This window comes from Lissotriton vulgaris, chromosome 1_1 (genome assembly GCF_964263255.1).
Source record: "Lissotriton vulgaris chromosome 1_1, aLisVul1.2, whole genome shotgun sequence".
Classification (NCBI taxonomy): Eukaryota; Metazoa; Chordata; class Amphibia; order Caudata; family Salamandridae; genus Lissotriton; species Lissotriton vulgaris.
This window is the reverse complement of record NC_141685.1, coordinates 1,851,516,425-1,851,531,176: the sequence shown is the minus strand read 5'-3', so window position 1 is coordinate 1,851,531,176 and position 14,752 is coordinate 1,851,516,425. Positions and strand designations below refer to the sequence as shown.

At 44.4% G+C, this 14,752-nt stretch overlaps 1 protein-coding gene across 1 annotated transcript in view; it reads left to right on the top strand.

Annotated features, from left to right (window-relative positions):
• The window catches only part of SMIM30 (small integral membrane protein 30), a 72,899-nt gene extending 61,028 nt beyond the window's left edge, over positions 1-11,871 (top strand). The window contains exon 3 of the mRNA XM_086919343.1: positions 10,035-11,871. Coding sequence (XP_086775469.1) covers positions 10,104-10,295 — 192 coding nt within the window. The 5' untranslated portion in view covers positions 10,035-10,103 and the 3' untranslated portion in view covers positions 10,296-11,871. The remainder of the gene's footprint in view (positions 1-10,034) is intronic.
• Positions 11,872-14,752: the final 2,881 nt, after the last annotated feature.

Below are 14,752 nucleotides of genomic sequence, written 5' to 3'. Positions count from 1 at the left end.
AAGGCCGCTATCGGAGAGCGGGGGCAGGGCCGTTTTATCGTGTTCCGGGGGGCCCGGTCTTGGTGAATTCAATAAATGATTTAAGGTCCTGACGAATGGTTGTCGGGTTGCTCCTTCCTTTGTAGCGGGGGAGCCGTTGGCCAGACCTGTGTGCATCGCTATGATGGGGGAAGTTGTTCCTCCTTTCTTGTCGACGTAAGTGCTGTCTGAAGTGTCGTACATATTCGCTTTGATTGAAGGAGGGGTGCTCCGCTGGCAGTCCTCTGGTGGGGGAAAAGTCAGGACCTGGTGTTTGGTTGGATGAGCCCGAGCGTCACCCTGTCTGGTGTCGTAAGTTTGAGGGGTATTCCGCTCTGGAGGGTAAGTATTGTTGGTGAGAGGGGGATCCTGTTGGCCCGAGGACTTGCGACTCGGCCCTTCCTCCTTTACTTTAGTAGTAGGTAAACTGTCCGAAGTCCTAGGACAGGTGGGGGGGAGGTTGTTTTGGGGCTCAAAAAGCTTCTTATGTCTCTGATTCCAGCGGAGCAGTTTGAGCGTTCTTTAGTGCTGGGCCTAGGCTTGTGCTCGTTTAACTTCGGGGGGCTATAAGGCTTCCCCATGATGTCAATCGGGGGGTGAGCTGTGGGGAAATGAGCCGGCAGTTCCACGGTGAAATCGATGTGAGGTCCCGGAAAGGTTGGAGTTGCTCCAGTCGCTCCCGCTGATCCTGAGTGTTCCCCGTCCCAGGGCCTTGATACGTCCCCCCTAGTTCTAATACTGGAGGGTAAAATAGCTTCGCCTTCCGTCTCTTGGCAGAGCTATGTGGCCAGGGCCTCTCCTGGGATTGGATTAGGGTAAAGTTTCTGGTCCTCATTTTAGGATTGGTTTGAGTGACTTGCCGGCTCCTAGGCAGCTGCTGCTCGGTTGGTGGAACCCACATAGTAGATGGAATCTGTGGGATCTCCTGGAATCTCCTGCTGAGTTTAAAGGGTTCCCTGGCCTCCCTGCTACTGCAAATCCAGTGCTTGTACTGGTGGGCGAGCGCAAGTTGCCCGGGGGAAGGACCAAGCTGTGTGCCAAAAACCGTGGACGGCCCCCTGGTCGCAGGGAATACGTTGTTCAACTTCGCCTAGGTGATGTACAGCGGCTCTGGGCTCTAGGCTCTGGGTATGGCTCTGGGTATGGGTCTACTGTGTACCGGCCGCTGCTGTGCGGGGAGTTGTAGTTTTGAGGCTTGGGGCTCTGGCTCTGGCCTGCTGCTGGTTGCTATGCTCCCGTCGCGCTCGTGACCCCTGTTGATGCGGGGTGCGCTGGGCTTGGCGCCCCCTGGCCTGCTGGACTACTGGCCTCCTGGCCCCTGTGGAGGGTTGTGGGGAGTTGTGGGGAATTTTGGGGGTGGTGCCAGCAGAGTCCGTCCCGTGCCTAGGCAACCCTGACCTCTGAGAGCGGTCCTGGTTCCCCCAGCCGCACTTCCCCCTGATGCTCCCGGCCACCCCCCTGCACCCAGGTCCCAGGCAAAGTCCACTGCTCCGGCAGCTCACTCTCTTGGGAGAGTGCAGGCAATGAGGTGGCTGCTATGCTTGGCTTGGCAGCTTGCTTGCCGCTTTCTATTGCGTCCGCCGGCTGCAGGAGAGAGCCTTTCTCCACTTTTTAGCCGCCTGGCCGCTTGGCGCTGTAGCGGGTGAACGGCCGCGGCTGGGTGACAGTTAGCGGCAGGGTGGTGGCGGCGGGAATGGCTGGTGTTCGCTTCCTCCGCTTACCGCTTTCCGCTTTCTGCTTTGCTACCGGGCTGTGGTGGCGGCGGCTCCGGCTCTGGCACTTGGCTCTGTCGGCAGCGGCTCGCCGGCGTTACTGGCATCCTGCTTGCTGCTTGCTGCTTGCTGCTGCTGCTCTCTGGCTCTCTGGCTGCTGCTGCTCTCTGGCTGCTGCTCACTAGCGCCCTCCAGTGGTCAGACTGAGAACGGCTTCTTGAATACGATTGACTTCAGTTATTTCAAGCATACGAGGTTTAAGACACTAAGAGCGGCATATAACATCTGGAAGGCAGTATCAAAAAAGCTGGGGTTAGGCAGATATAATAGATATACTCGACTGTACACGAACCATTCACTCCCAGGGGATATTTTTAGGGATACAGTTATGAGGGATTGGGATAATAAGGGGATTAAGAAGGTAGGGGATCTTTTGGATCAGGGGGTATCCTACAGTTTCAGGAACTACAAACAACATTTAAGCTATCTGGTAGTAGCTTCTTTAAGTACTTGCAGGTAAGAAGCTATTTTGCAAATAAAAAGGGTGGTCCACTAGGATTTGGTCAATGCCGAATAATGGATTACATAGAGCGGTGTAGACATTGTACAACTCGGCAGCTATATGCAGAACTCTATGTATTCAAAAGCGATGATGGGGAAAAATATGCCATAAAGTGGGAAGAGAAAGTAGGTTCTCCGCCTGAGGGATTACAGATATCTCTTAACCTGGGACGTAGTGTTTTATGCTCAGCGACATTACAAGCACAGCACTACAAGACACTGTACTCGCTTTATCACACTCCTGCCAGAATTGCACAATGGGGTGGTAGCTCAGGAATAACCTGCCCGCGTTGTGACTCAAGCAATGCAGACATTGTCCATATGTTCCCGGAATGCCCACAATTGTATTCTTTAAAGGTGGCAATTGAGAAATTCATGGAGGGTTCATTGGGGATTGAGGTCAAATTCTCAGCTGAATTAATAATACTGGGGGTGTTGGAAGGGGTAGAGGGCCTCCCTACAGAGTTCCTGTTTATGGCAGCTGCAGTTTATCGGATTTGCATAGCAAAGGTGTGGCTCGATAGGGCTCCGCCAACCTTTCAAATTTGGATTGCAAGGTTACTCTCTACTTATAATTTGGAGAAGGCAATATACGACAGTAAGGGACAAAGAGCTAGAACACTGGGTGGGAAGATATGGCGACCTATAGATCAATGGAAAAAAGGGGTGGTTACCGGAGTAGCGTCTGGTGCTGCGTCTGGGGATGCATCTATATTCATTGCTTAGTAGTCTTTACTAGAGAAGTTGTTCTGGGGTACTAGGGTCATATTGCATGTTTAAATTGGCTCCTGATTAAAGGGAGGGTATGTAATGGCTTTTTTTTGGTGGGGTCCTATGAAACAAAGTGTATGTGTAAACCTTTTAGTATTGTTTAAAAAACACATGTGTCATGGTATATTTTGATTAAGTGTGCTGTAACACTTACTGGAATATTTGGAAAATACAAAACTTTTCCAGCCTTTCGTTTCAGTTTTTGTGACCCTTGTGAGCCCAGTAATGATAGTGTTGGAAGTGGCTTGAAATCTACAAATAAGACAGGAGAAAGGGCCTTCTGGACATGGCCAGTTGTCGCAGGCGCATCTCTGTTGTCCCTGAGGTCGAAGAGCTAATAGGGATTGGGGGGTGTACCTGAGACGTGTGTCTTCTGATGAAGCCATGGTCGGTAAAGGAAATATGGGCAGAGTGAAAGGCCCCTAGCCCCGTTCTGTCGCGGACGGGTGTAGTCGGGCTACTCTTTGGCTACTCTTCGGCGTAGCTTCGGCTCCACTGCGCGCGATCGCTGCACGCTCATAAAGGGGCGAGGGCTAAATAGCCCCGAGAGACCCAGGTGCTAGAGTGCTAACCGCCAAGCAAATACTAAACAGGAAGTGGTGTCCTCCCCCTTGCTAATCAGAGGGAAAACGAACAAGCAACCCGAAAAGCGGCTACTGCACACCAATCAGCAGAGTGTGGCGATTTGATCCGTGAGTGTAAGAAATGCGAATTACAAATTTAAAAAATACAAGTAATTCCGTTTTTAGTCACAGATTAAAAGATATGGCAAATCACAAAGCACATTTAGGTTTGAGCGCAGGCTCAATACTGTAGCCTCTGGCGAGCTAGCGGGTCAGGAGGAACTGCCACTACCCCTTACCGCAGCGCGTAGATGACAAGCTCAGCCTAAATAGCCCCGAGAGACCCAGGTGCTAGAGCGCTAACCGCCAAGCAAATACTAAACAGGAAGTGGTGTCCTCCCCCTTGCTAATCAGAGGGAAAACGAACAAGCAACCCGAAAAGCGGCTACTGCACACCAATTGGCAGAGTGTGGCGAGACAGGTGAGTTAATATCAATTTTGCTGGCACTAACTCTACTTTAACCCCTTCCATGCGGCCGCGATTCCCCTGGTGTGCTGTAAACAACACGAACAGGGGCGGGCCGTGACGAACCCCAGCCGTCATCAGCACACGAGCACCATAGTGCATGACGGCTGGGGTTCGTCATCAGCATGGAAGGGGTTAAAGAATTAGTGGCTTGCTGTGTATATTTCACTCTGACTAACATTCATATTCATTCATTGTTCATTACTGGTTTTACTTCTCTTTATTTTCTGCCGTATTGTGCTTGAGCTGATTTCCGTCATTGAATATCCCTGGCACGAGCATCAGGCAGGTTTGCACTTTGGAGTTCTGTGCCAGTGTTATTGCGCACATCTGAATTCAGACAATTTCCATTTGACGCGTCTCCACAGTGACTTTGTCGATGTTTGTCACGCACTGCAACAGTTCTGGAATCCTTATCGGAGTGTCCGGTGCAGCTGGTGCAGGGAGGTGGGAAGCATGTTTTGCGACTCTTTTGTTTTCGCTGACTCGGACAGCACTGCTACAAGTAAGAAGGGACAGCTTGGTTAGCTCCAGTGGTGGCTACAAGGAAGGCTGATGGACCTCTGATATTATGTGTGGACCTTAGACAACCTAATCAGTGTGTCTTGGTTCATAAATATCCCCTTCCTAATATTTCAAATTTGTTGTTGATTGTGGATAAAGCTAAGGTTTTTGGTACAATAAATCTAACGTCTACTTATCAGATCTTGTTGGATGAATTGTCAAAAGATTTGACTCCATTTGTCACACCATTTGGTACTTTTAGATATGTCAGGTTGCCTTTTGGTTATGTTCCGGCAGCCTCCGTTTTTCAACACGCCATGGAGAAAATCTTGCACGATGTAGAGGGGATCTACTTGTATCAGATAATATACTGGTACATAGACGTGAGGAGGTGGAACATGGCAGTAGAGTTAGACGTCCTGGCCAGGGTAAGTGTGCATAATATCACCATCAAGTTAGAGAAGTGCAAGTCAGCGAAATTGATTATCGGGGTTATTCACAAACTGCTAATGGAGTGGTCCCAAAGGGAGAACTAGTAAACACCTATGAAAATATTGCCTCTCCCTCATTCAAAATAGAAATTGTGTGTTTTTTGGGCATGGCTGAGTACTACAATAATTGTATAAAAAATGTTGCAGATGTTAGTTACAACATGAGAAATGTATTAAGCATTTGCAATGGCATCGGTCTTGCCTTTATGACCTTATTTAGGTATGCAGCACATTAGCCTGGGTGCTGAAACATCTACTGTTCTTTAACATGGAGGGAAATTAAGCACCAAACTGCTTGACACGCCAGGTATGGGAACACATGGAGAGAAATGTTGCCTTTCTGCGGGAAATGGTATAGTCCAAAGTTCTGTTTTTAATATAAAATCAGGGCCTTCAGTGGTCATATTACTGAAAATACAAGATTTGAAAAAAATAATATTGTATACGGGTGCTTGTGGAAGACAGTTTCTATAGACTGGAATCTAGAGCATGCTAAAGTGATTCTGGTATTTTACTGACCTCTCCTGGTCGTTGTCTATCAAGAAAGTTAAAAAGAATCAGTTGAACAGAAAAAAAGCCCCTAAGCGGAAGCAGATAAGTCCTAGGGCTGATTTCCAGAGCCCACAAAGTACATACACATTTAAGTATATACTAAAGTATATACTAGAGGTCTTGAATGCTCGACTTGAAAAGGGAAAGACATTGGTGTGGAGTACAGAATGTGAGAAAGAATTCTGTGATATCAAAACCCAACTCGCACAAGCTTCTAAGCGTAGAAACTTTGATTCCACTAAGTCTTCTGTTATCACCACTGATGCAAGTTTAAAGTGTCTGGGTGCGGTATTGCATCAAGGAGGTTCTGGTCCTGACAGTTCTATTATATTTATCTTGAGGAGTCTCAAAGGAGCGGAATGTAGATACTCTGTCATTGAAAGAGAACCTCTTGCAGTTCAATGGGCGATTTAAAAATTTGAAACGTTCTGATCGGGTACCTAATTTATGGTCAAAACGGATCACAAACCATTGTGTGAGGATTTCATGAATAAGGGCATTAATTTAGTTTCTCCTCGGATATCTAAGTGTGTTGTAAGTCTACTAGGTTACAATTTTTGTGTGAAGTATATTCCTGGAACTGAAAATGTCATAGCAGACACTTTATCTAGGTTGGTACCCGAGATCAATTTGGAGCAAGAGTGTGGTACTTCACCAAATAACCCAACCGATTTTGTATGTGAAGTCGACTATGAAATTATTTGGGAAGAACAATTGTGGAAAGCTGTGAAGGAGGGAGAAGTACTTCAGGATGTAACGAATCTCATATGTTCTGGCTGGCACCATAAGGAACAAGAAGGGATGCATTGTAAGGATTACTGGTGTGTAAGGGATCAATTGTCATCCAACAATGATATGCTATGGAGAGGAAATAGGTTGGTTCCTCCTGTTAAACTACATAAGGACAGTTTTATATAATGCGAACCTGACCCGAATCGGGTATCAGAGCGCCTTACCTAGCACCAGTTCATTTTTTTTTTTTTGGTTAAACACAGGGAGACTAAGTGATTTGCCCAGAATCACAATTTGTTCAGCCTCACTGCCAAGACTCGAACCCAGTTCCCCAGATTCAAGGTCGACCACCCTAGCCGTTAGGCCAACTCCTCTCCCCAACTTACTGGATCAAGTGTAAGGTGTCATCTAGGCATTTCAAAAACGAAGGAGAGATTGCACTCAACTTATTGGTGGCCTACTATGGATCTCCAGGTGGAACATTTGGTGAGAGAATGTGTGCAATGTGCTTTGAGTGAGAAGAGTATGAAAACAGGAACTCAACCCATGATAATCAGGAGGCGTCCAAGAGGACCGTGGAAAGATATTGCTTTGGACATTCTAGGTCCCATACATGGAGATGGCCAGGACAACACCTGTCATAGTGGTGATGGATTTATTCACTAGGTGGCCTGAAATAAATTTCTCTAGGGGTGTTGACACAAAAACTGTGATTAACTTCTTGAAAGATCTTATTGCTAGGTAAGGCTTGCCAGAAACACACTATCATCCTGAATCAAATGGGATGGTGAAGAGGTTTAACTGAGTTCTTAAAGAGACTATCTCATCGGCAAAGACTAACTGTCTTAATTGGAAAGTAGAGGTTTTCAAGGGAGTGGGTGTGTATAGGTTCACACCAAACACAACTACAGGGAAGTCTAAATTTTTTTCTTTTTCGTAGAAGACATCCTGATACCTTTTTAACCCCTTCCCTGCTCATGACGAGCTTAGCTCGTCATGCAGTACACTGCTCCTGGGCTCATGATGAGCTGAGCTCATCATGAAGAATGGGAATCTAGGATCTCCAGCACAGGAGGGGAATTCAGCAAGCAGTGATGTGGTTAAAACCCCCCTTGGGTGACTACGTTTCTCAGTGGGCTACGTGATAATACGGACACTGAAAGTTAGAAAATACAAGAAGATAAGTACAATAATAACAAAATGCTATTCGATGGGGATGCCATTGGAACTGTGGACCATCCTAGTAAAACTGCATGAATCAAACTATGTACGGGTTCGCTGGGGAATGCAGGGGAAGGTTACCAATAGATTTGCTGTCACAAAGGGGGTTAAACAAGGATGCATTTTAGCACCAACCCACTTCTCTTTATTCATAAACAGGGTTGTTCATTCTTCTCCACTTATCCTACATATGCTCCAACATTAGCTGTTATGAAGATACCCCTACTCATGTTCGCGGACGACACCCTGATTATATCCAAGACCCAACAGGGTCTGCAGGCAGCTCTATCTCACTTTGACAGGAAAGTCTCCATTGTTTTCTTTTTCGTGGAAGACATCCTGATACCTTTTTAAAAACCCCCTTGGGTGACTACCTTTCTGATTAAAAAACATTACATGGAGGGAGCCAGACTGGCATGAGAGGAAAGGGAATTGATTAAGCCAACCGTTGGAAGCCATTATTTGCTTCTACATTCCCCCTCAATGGAACCATATCTTGCCATTGTCACTAAACCATTTCACAGGTTCTTGTTGACTAAGTTCCCTTTTAATTTAATCCACTTCCAGCTGGGTTGCTTCCCTGAATGGGTGAAACCAGAGGCAGCCCCACTTTGTAAATGTGACAATAGATCTGTACAAAATACATTGCACTTTACTATGTTCTGCAGGTTTTTCACCGTGGAAAGGGCTACATTTTTGTTACCTATCTTAAGAAAGGAAGGCTTTACTCAAGTAAGGCCTGCTGTAATTTACCTTCAGCTCCTAGGTAGCACTTATGTTATATTTAGTGTTGCGAGTTTCTTGGTAGCTGCGATGAGAACGAAATCTCGTTTAACAAGAACATGAATTTATTAACATTTGTACTGTTCACATTCCTTGTATTGAAATGAAATTTTTATAGTTAATTGCACTTTATATAATTCCTGCTGCTAACTTGCTTTACCTACGTGCATTTTTGCATTTGGAATGTATGCATATTGAATTTTATACTTTTTATGATTTTAACAATCGAATAAAGTGTACTTGACTGACTGACTACATTTCTCAGTAGGCTACGTGATAATACTGACACTGAAAGTTGTAAAATACAAGAAGATAAGTGCAATATTAGCAAAATGCTATTCGATGGGGATGCCATTGGAACTGTGGACCATCCTAGTAAAACTGCATGAATCAAACTATGCACAGGTTCGCTGGGGAATGCAGGGGAAGTTTACCAATAGATTTGCTGTCACAAAGGGGGTTAGACAAGGGTGCATTTTAGCACCAACCCAGTTCACTTTATTCATAAAAAGGGTTGTTCATTCTTCTCCACTTATCCTACATATGCTCCAACATTAGCTCTTATGAAGATACCCCTACTCATGTTCGCGGACGACTATATCCAAGACCCAACAGGGTCTGCAGGCAGCTCTATCTCACTTTGACAGGAAAGTTTCCATTGTTTTCTTTTTCGTGGAAGACATCCTGATACCTTTTTGGAACCCCCCCTTGGGTGACTATATTTATCAGTGTGCTACGCGATAATACTGATACTGAAAGTAGGAAAATACAAGAAGATAAGTGCAAAAATAGCAAACTGCAATTCGATGTGAGACACGCTGTCAAAGCCACAAACGTTGCTGTGGGTGATTTTGTCATGATTAGAAAGCCTGGATGGATTGAAGTTCTCTAAACATTGAGAGTGATTCAGATTTTTACAAATGCCATTAAAATATCCAATCATAGGATGTGGAATCTTGGTAAGGTAGTTGGTATGACGGGAGAATGTTGGAAAAGGATCACGAAAATTTGAGTAGCAGAGGTGAGACTATGTGTGTGAATAGTGACAAGATCTGTTGTAACAGTAGTGGTGGTACTCTGATGAAATGGATTAGGAAAACTTGTAGTCCCTTGTATATGGATGATTATGTGGTCTAGCCCACTTAACCTGCTTTGGCATATTTCACATTGTTTCTTAATAGTCTGTTTGCTATAGCTGTTGGGTATATATTTGTTATCTCTTTCTTATCTCTTTCTTGACAAATGTGTTTGTTATGCGAATGTCTTTAACATGTCTTTAACATGTTATTCACTCATTATATTTTCTGCTTGTATTTTTTAGGTTTGGTGTTCTTATATTTCATTATATGTGAGGGAGATGTGTGGTAATGTGTATTAGCAAAAGTATATTCTGGAATGCAGAGAAGGGATAGGAATGTTGGGATTCAAAGGGTTGAGGTTGGTAGACGTAGCTGGAGGAGCTGTTTTTAGTTTAAAGATACTGATAAACCCTATAATCAAGAGCTTGTGACTACACCTCTTCCTTGAAGAAAATTACTTTTTAACATACTTTTTCCTATACAAGCTGTATATCTTACCACTGTTAACTTTTTTTCCATAGATTAAATTGACCTCCTTGGTTCAGTAAAATCAGAAAATCTGCAGCTACCGGATCGCAATTAAGAAGAACATGGGGATGTTCGTGAACATTGTTAAACTATTGCCAGTGATCATCTCGTTGCTCTCTGTGCTTCCTGTGGCTGAAGCCATGGATGGGGGAGATGCAATTGCTTTTATTTTAGGAATTGCGCTTAGTGTTGTTGGTTTTTGTGCCTGCTTAGGGTTCTATGCCAGAAAAAGACATGGTGATGTAGGTATGTGAGGAGATGTTGGATTAATGAATTCCAAAGTTCTTGTAATGTGCATTTGCAGTGCACATAATCGTGTAAGGAGGATACAATGTATATCTTGTTCATATAATATGCAAAGGACAGAAATGTCTCATTTCGTTTGATAAGGAATAACAGTTGCAATCTTTCAACAAGTAATCACTGTTTATGACACTTGATGATGTGATTTGATCTTTTGTTGATTGTGCGTTAGGTAACATTCTCTTCTCCTTGCCTAACATGAAGTATGTATGTAAAGGTATATTTAATACATCTCTTGTAGCTCCCTATGCTTCTTGAAAGATCTATTCCCATCATAAAGTCAGCTCTGGCACAAGGATTTTCAGAGCCCTAGGCAATTTGATTTTTGTCAGTTGGGTGTTTCATGTTTCTTAGCAAAAATACCGTTTTTGAGGCCATTTGTTGGAATCTTGTGCTCTCAAGTCCGTTTGTGCTGTTGTCATAGGACAGCTGATTAGAGTGACAAATTATCTGTCAACTTTGCTGCTTTCATGCTTTTTTTGTGAAATGATTCATGCTTTCTAACATTTCTGTTTGAAAGTCAAAGATAGTGTCGGCCTGTAGAAGATCACGGTTTCAAGAGACCAGAGCACAACAGATAGACTGATGCCACATGGAGCCAGATTCACACAGGGTTTTCAGTGAGTGTCTCTCTCATTCCTGCCTTGGTGTTACTTGCTCCGGAATTTAATGGAGTGAGACTCACAGGAAAAGGTGTAGTAAATTGGGCCAATGGTTTTTACAGTTTCACCAAATTATTTCTTTTATTGTGTATCTGAAGTCCAGGCATGAGAATTCAGAGACAAAATAATATTCCATTGAGCAAAGTCTGTAGGTTTACTTTGTGAGTGAGCAATACAGCTGGTAAATTCCCGGTTTTCTTTTGGTACACGAATCTCTAAGAGAATCCTCACTGGCTTTGTACTCCATGGAGTTGCTGCTTTGCTTATGCTAAGTGTATGGACTGTAAACTCCATTATGAAACCGCACTATATGTAAAAACATGAATGAAACCGACAATAACCAAACAACATCTATACATTCACTGTCGACTCCACCTCAGATTAACTGATATGGTCATGTTGCAAATTCGTTTTTTTGCTTTTTTTATTTACATAAAATATATTTACTGTATGAGTGAATCTGTTGTGCCACTACATTGAACTATATCACATCAACTAAACATCCCTAGTGAAGCTTTTAATTGTTCGAAGGAAACCCTATTATAAAAGCATTCACTTCAGAATAAGAAACCACATTGTCTTTTTTTCTTTTTTGACCTGCCTATTTGTTTGCTAAATGAGTATTTTGTATTAAAAACGGGTATGTTATGATTTACTTTTTCCAGTAATGAATGGGCACTATGTTAGAAAGGAAAATTATCATGTTTTAGCAAGAAGACTAGCTCATTTGTTAATTTCTATTGTATAAAAAAACCTTTACAATAATTTTAGATATTGTTTCCTGTTATTTGACTGTAAGGTCAGTACCTGAATATCCCTTTTGTATTATTCAAAAGTGCCTAATTAAATTTATTTCAAAGACAAAGGACTTGTCTACGGTATATATTTCAGCACAGTTAAGATTTCCTCAGGCCGTCTGGTACAAAGAACAAAACAGACCCTGCTTGCTCCAAATCTGAAGTATGCCCATGTTTCTAACTAGCCAGGCCCTTTCTCTTCTGCTGGTGTTAAGGCAGACTTAAACATATTTTTTAATATGAGTCTCTGTTTGCTTTAGACTTATGGTATTTATTTAATTCTCACATTTTTCCAAAGTGCCCCCACCAAAAGGGTTTCATTGGGCTGTACAATAGAACAACCTAATTTGCTGCGCATCCATTACAAGTAACAGGAATATAGTGCCAATAATGTGGAATCATTAATATGTTTTACCAGTGTGAAAGGAGACTTTAGTGGAATTAAGGGCTAGTGTCAAGCCAGAGGGAAACATAGTAGTTAGGGAATGCAGAAGTGAAGAAGCTGAGATAGAGGAGTGGAAACAGTGTGAAATGGGCTTGTCTTCAGACTAAGGGGGTCGTTATGATGGCTTGCATATTGTCACCGACCGGCGATGGTGACCCGCCCACCATAACTCTCCGACCTCCATTTACCCCCACCATGTTACCATGGCGGGGGGTACCGAGGAGGACGGAAAGTCAGTCCACCGCATTTCCGCTGGTCGCCAATCGTCACGATTGCCGGCCAGGCGGAATTCAGGCATTATATGGCAGCAGTGTCTGGAAGACATTGCCATCCTTATTAAGATGCCTGGCGGTGAAGACCTTTCCATGGCGGCGTTGCAGCCATGGAAAGGCATGGGGAAATTGCTTTTAAGGGCCCCTTGCGCGCCCTCGGGCAGTGGGGGGATGGGTGGCTGCACTTGGTGGGTACCCCCCTCATTGCCATGCACAACGTGGCAGGCACCGCGCGGTGCCTGCCACGTTGTGCATGGCAACGCACAACCTGTATTTATGGCATTGTGGCGGGTGCTGCTCACACCAGCACCCACCGCAATGTTGACAATACGGGATGTCACCACCAGGGTGGCGGTCACATCCTAATTGGTTGTGCGGGCTGCCGTACCCCTGGCGGCCGGTCCCTACACGGCTAGGGTGGCAGGCGGACTGAAGTCCGCTTGCCATCCTAATGGGGCTCCAAGTGAGGGAAATATACCTTTTCTGCGTCGTTGCCCCAGAATTTTTGCCTTGTGTTGGACCCCATCTTTTTGAATGCTTTAGAACTCTGCTCTTTAACCCTGCGAACCAGTAGTAAAGTATGTGCGCTCCACCTTTTAACATTGTCGAATTTGCATATTTCTGATTGTTATATTTACCTTCACTATAATGTCCTACTATATGTTACAAGGTGTACCCAACAGCTGGAGGTTAAATACCACTAGTGGGCTGCAGCAGCTATTGTGCTACCCACTACACTGGCAGTGCAAACATGGCTTCAGGCCTAAACTTGTAGCCTGACTGTATTAGTGTAAAAACTGCAATTCGAGTTTTCAAAATAAACCCTTGTGATTGGTCAAAGCCTCCCTTTTAAATATTAAGTCTCCCCTATGTAGGCCTTGGGCCCCACTAGGCATTATACGTGATATTTAATACCACGGCATGGAGAGATTTAAGGTTAGCGTGCTTATAGAGGCTAGCACCTAATAGCTATTTTTCATTGAAGGAGGCCTAGTTGCCAGGAAACCAGAGTACAGAATTAAAAAAGAAACCACTATTTTTGATAGTTATTAAAAATAAAATTCAGTGGTGAATTTGGGTTTTTAATACACATTGAGGCAAGGTCATTTTTTTGAAAGTTACCATATCCCTTTAGTAAAGCTAATTTGTATTTGCTGTCCAACTTCTCCCAGCCATGGTGTAGCATTTGAAAAAGGAAATACCTCTAAAGAGCTACACAATAGGTCAATGTGATGGATATGTCAACCTGAATGGCAGCAATTACCCCTTCGAGCTCTGTAGAGGTATGGGTGGTGTGAGCTTCTTTTTGAATATTGCAGTGTCAAATACTGCTCAAGTATAAAAGCCTGCTTGACAGATCTACTAAGTTTTCACATAACGATTTGAGGTGAACTTGAAAGGAAGAAACAACATGGCAAGACAATTTTTGTGTATCTACTGTCTGGTTGCTCAGAAACCCTTCTTTTGTACTAGCAGACTTCTGTCTCTAAATTTTGTTTGGACTACAGTGGCTGCTTCTAACTCGACTGTGGTGTTAGACATGGGGTGGGGGGAAACGAGCATTGTCATAGTACACTCCAAACATACTTCCCAAGCCCTCAGAGCCCAGGTTTAGGTGGCAGAAGACATTCCCCAATTTGAAAATGTCCAACTTGAGTAGTGTTGGCCCTGGGAACTTGACTATGGTATGCCCAGTAGTTATTTTCCACCCACTAGCAACCACCAGGCATAAATGTTGCACCTTCAGGCACACACTTCAGTACACTGCTGGAGCTGAAAAGGAACAGGAGAGGACTGGACCTGCTCCATCTTGTATCCAGGACAAAAAAGTAGATTACAAGGCTGACTTGTTCAAGCTCCATGGATAAAACAAGCCACAAGAGGCCTTTCCTGCAACTTCTCTGTTGACCAGTGGCAAGCTGACTGTTGTTGGCCTCTGCCTGACGCCCTGTGAGTCACTAAGGGCCTCCCCTGAAGTCCTGGATGGCCTTTTGAAGTGTATTACTGTTGTGGGTTGGGACTAAACGGACTCCAGGCCTGATTTAGAGATTGACAGACAAATATATATATGCTGGGACTACGGAGTACTCTGTCTCTCTGAGAGAGAACCCAGCGTCCAAATTGTGAGAGGTCTGCCAGCCCAGCAGACATCTCTTGCAGTTACAGGAGTAGCCATCATCTCGGAGGCCGGGGGGGGGGGGGGGGGGGGGGGGGGGGGGGGGGGGTTGAGGG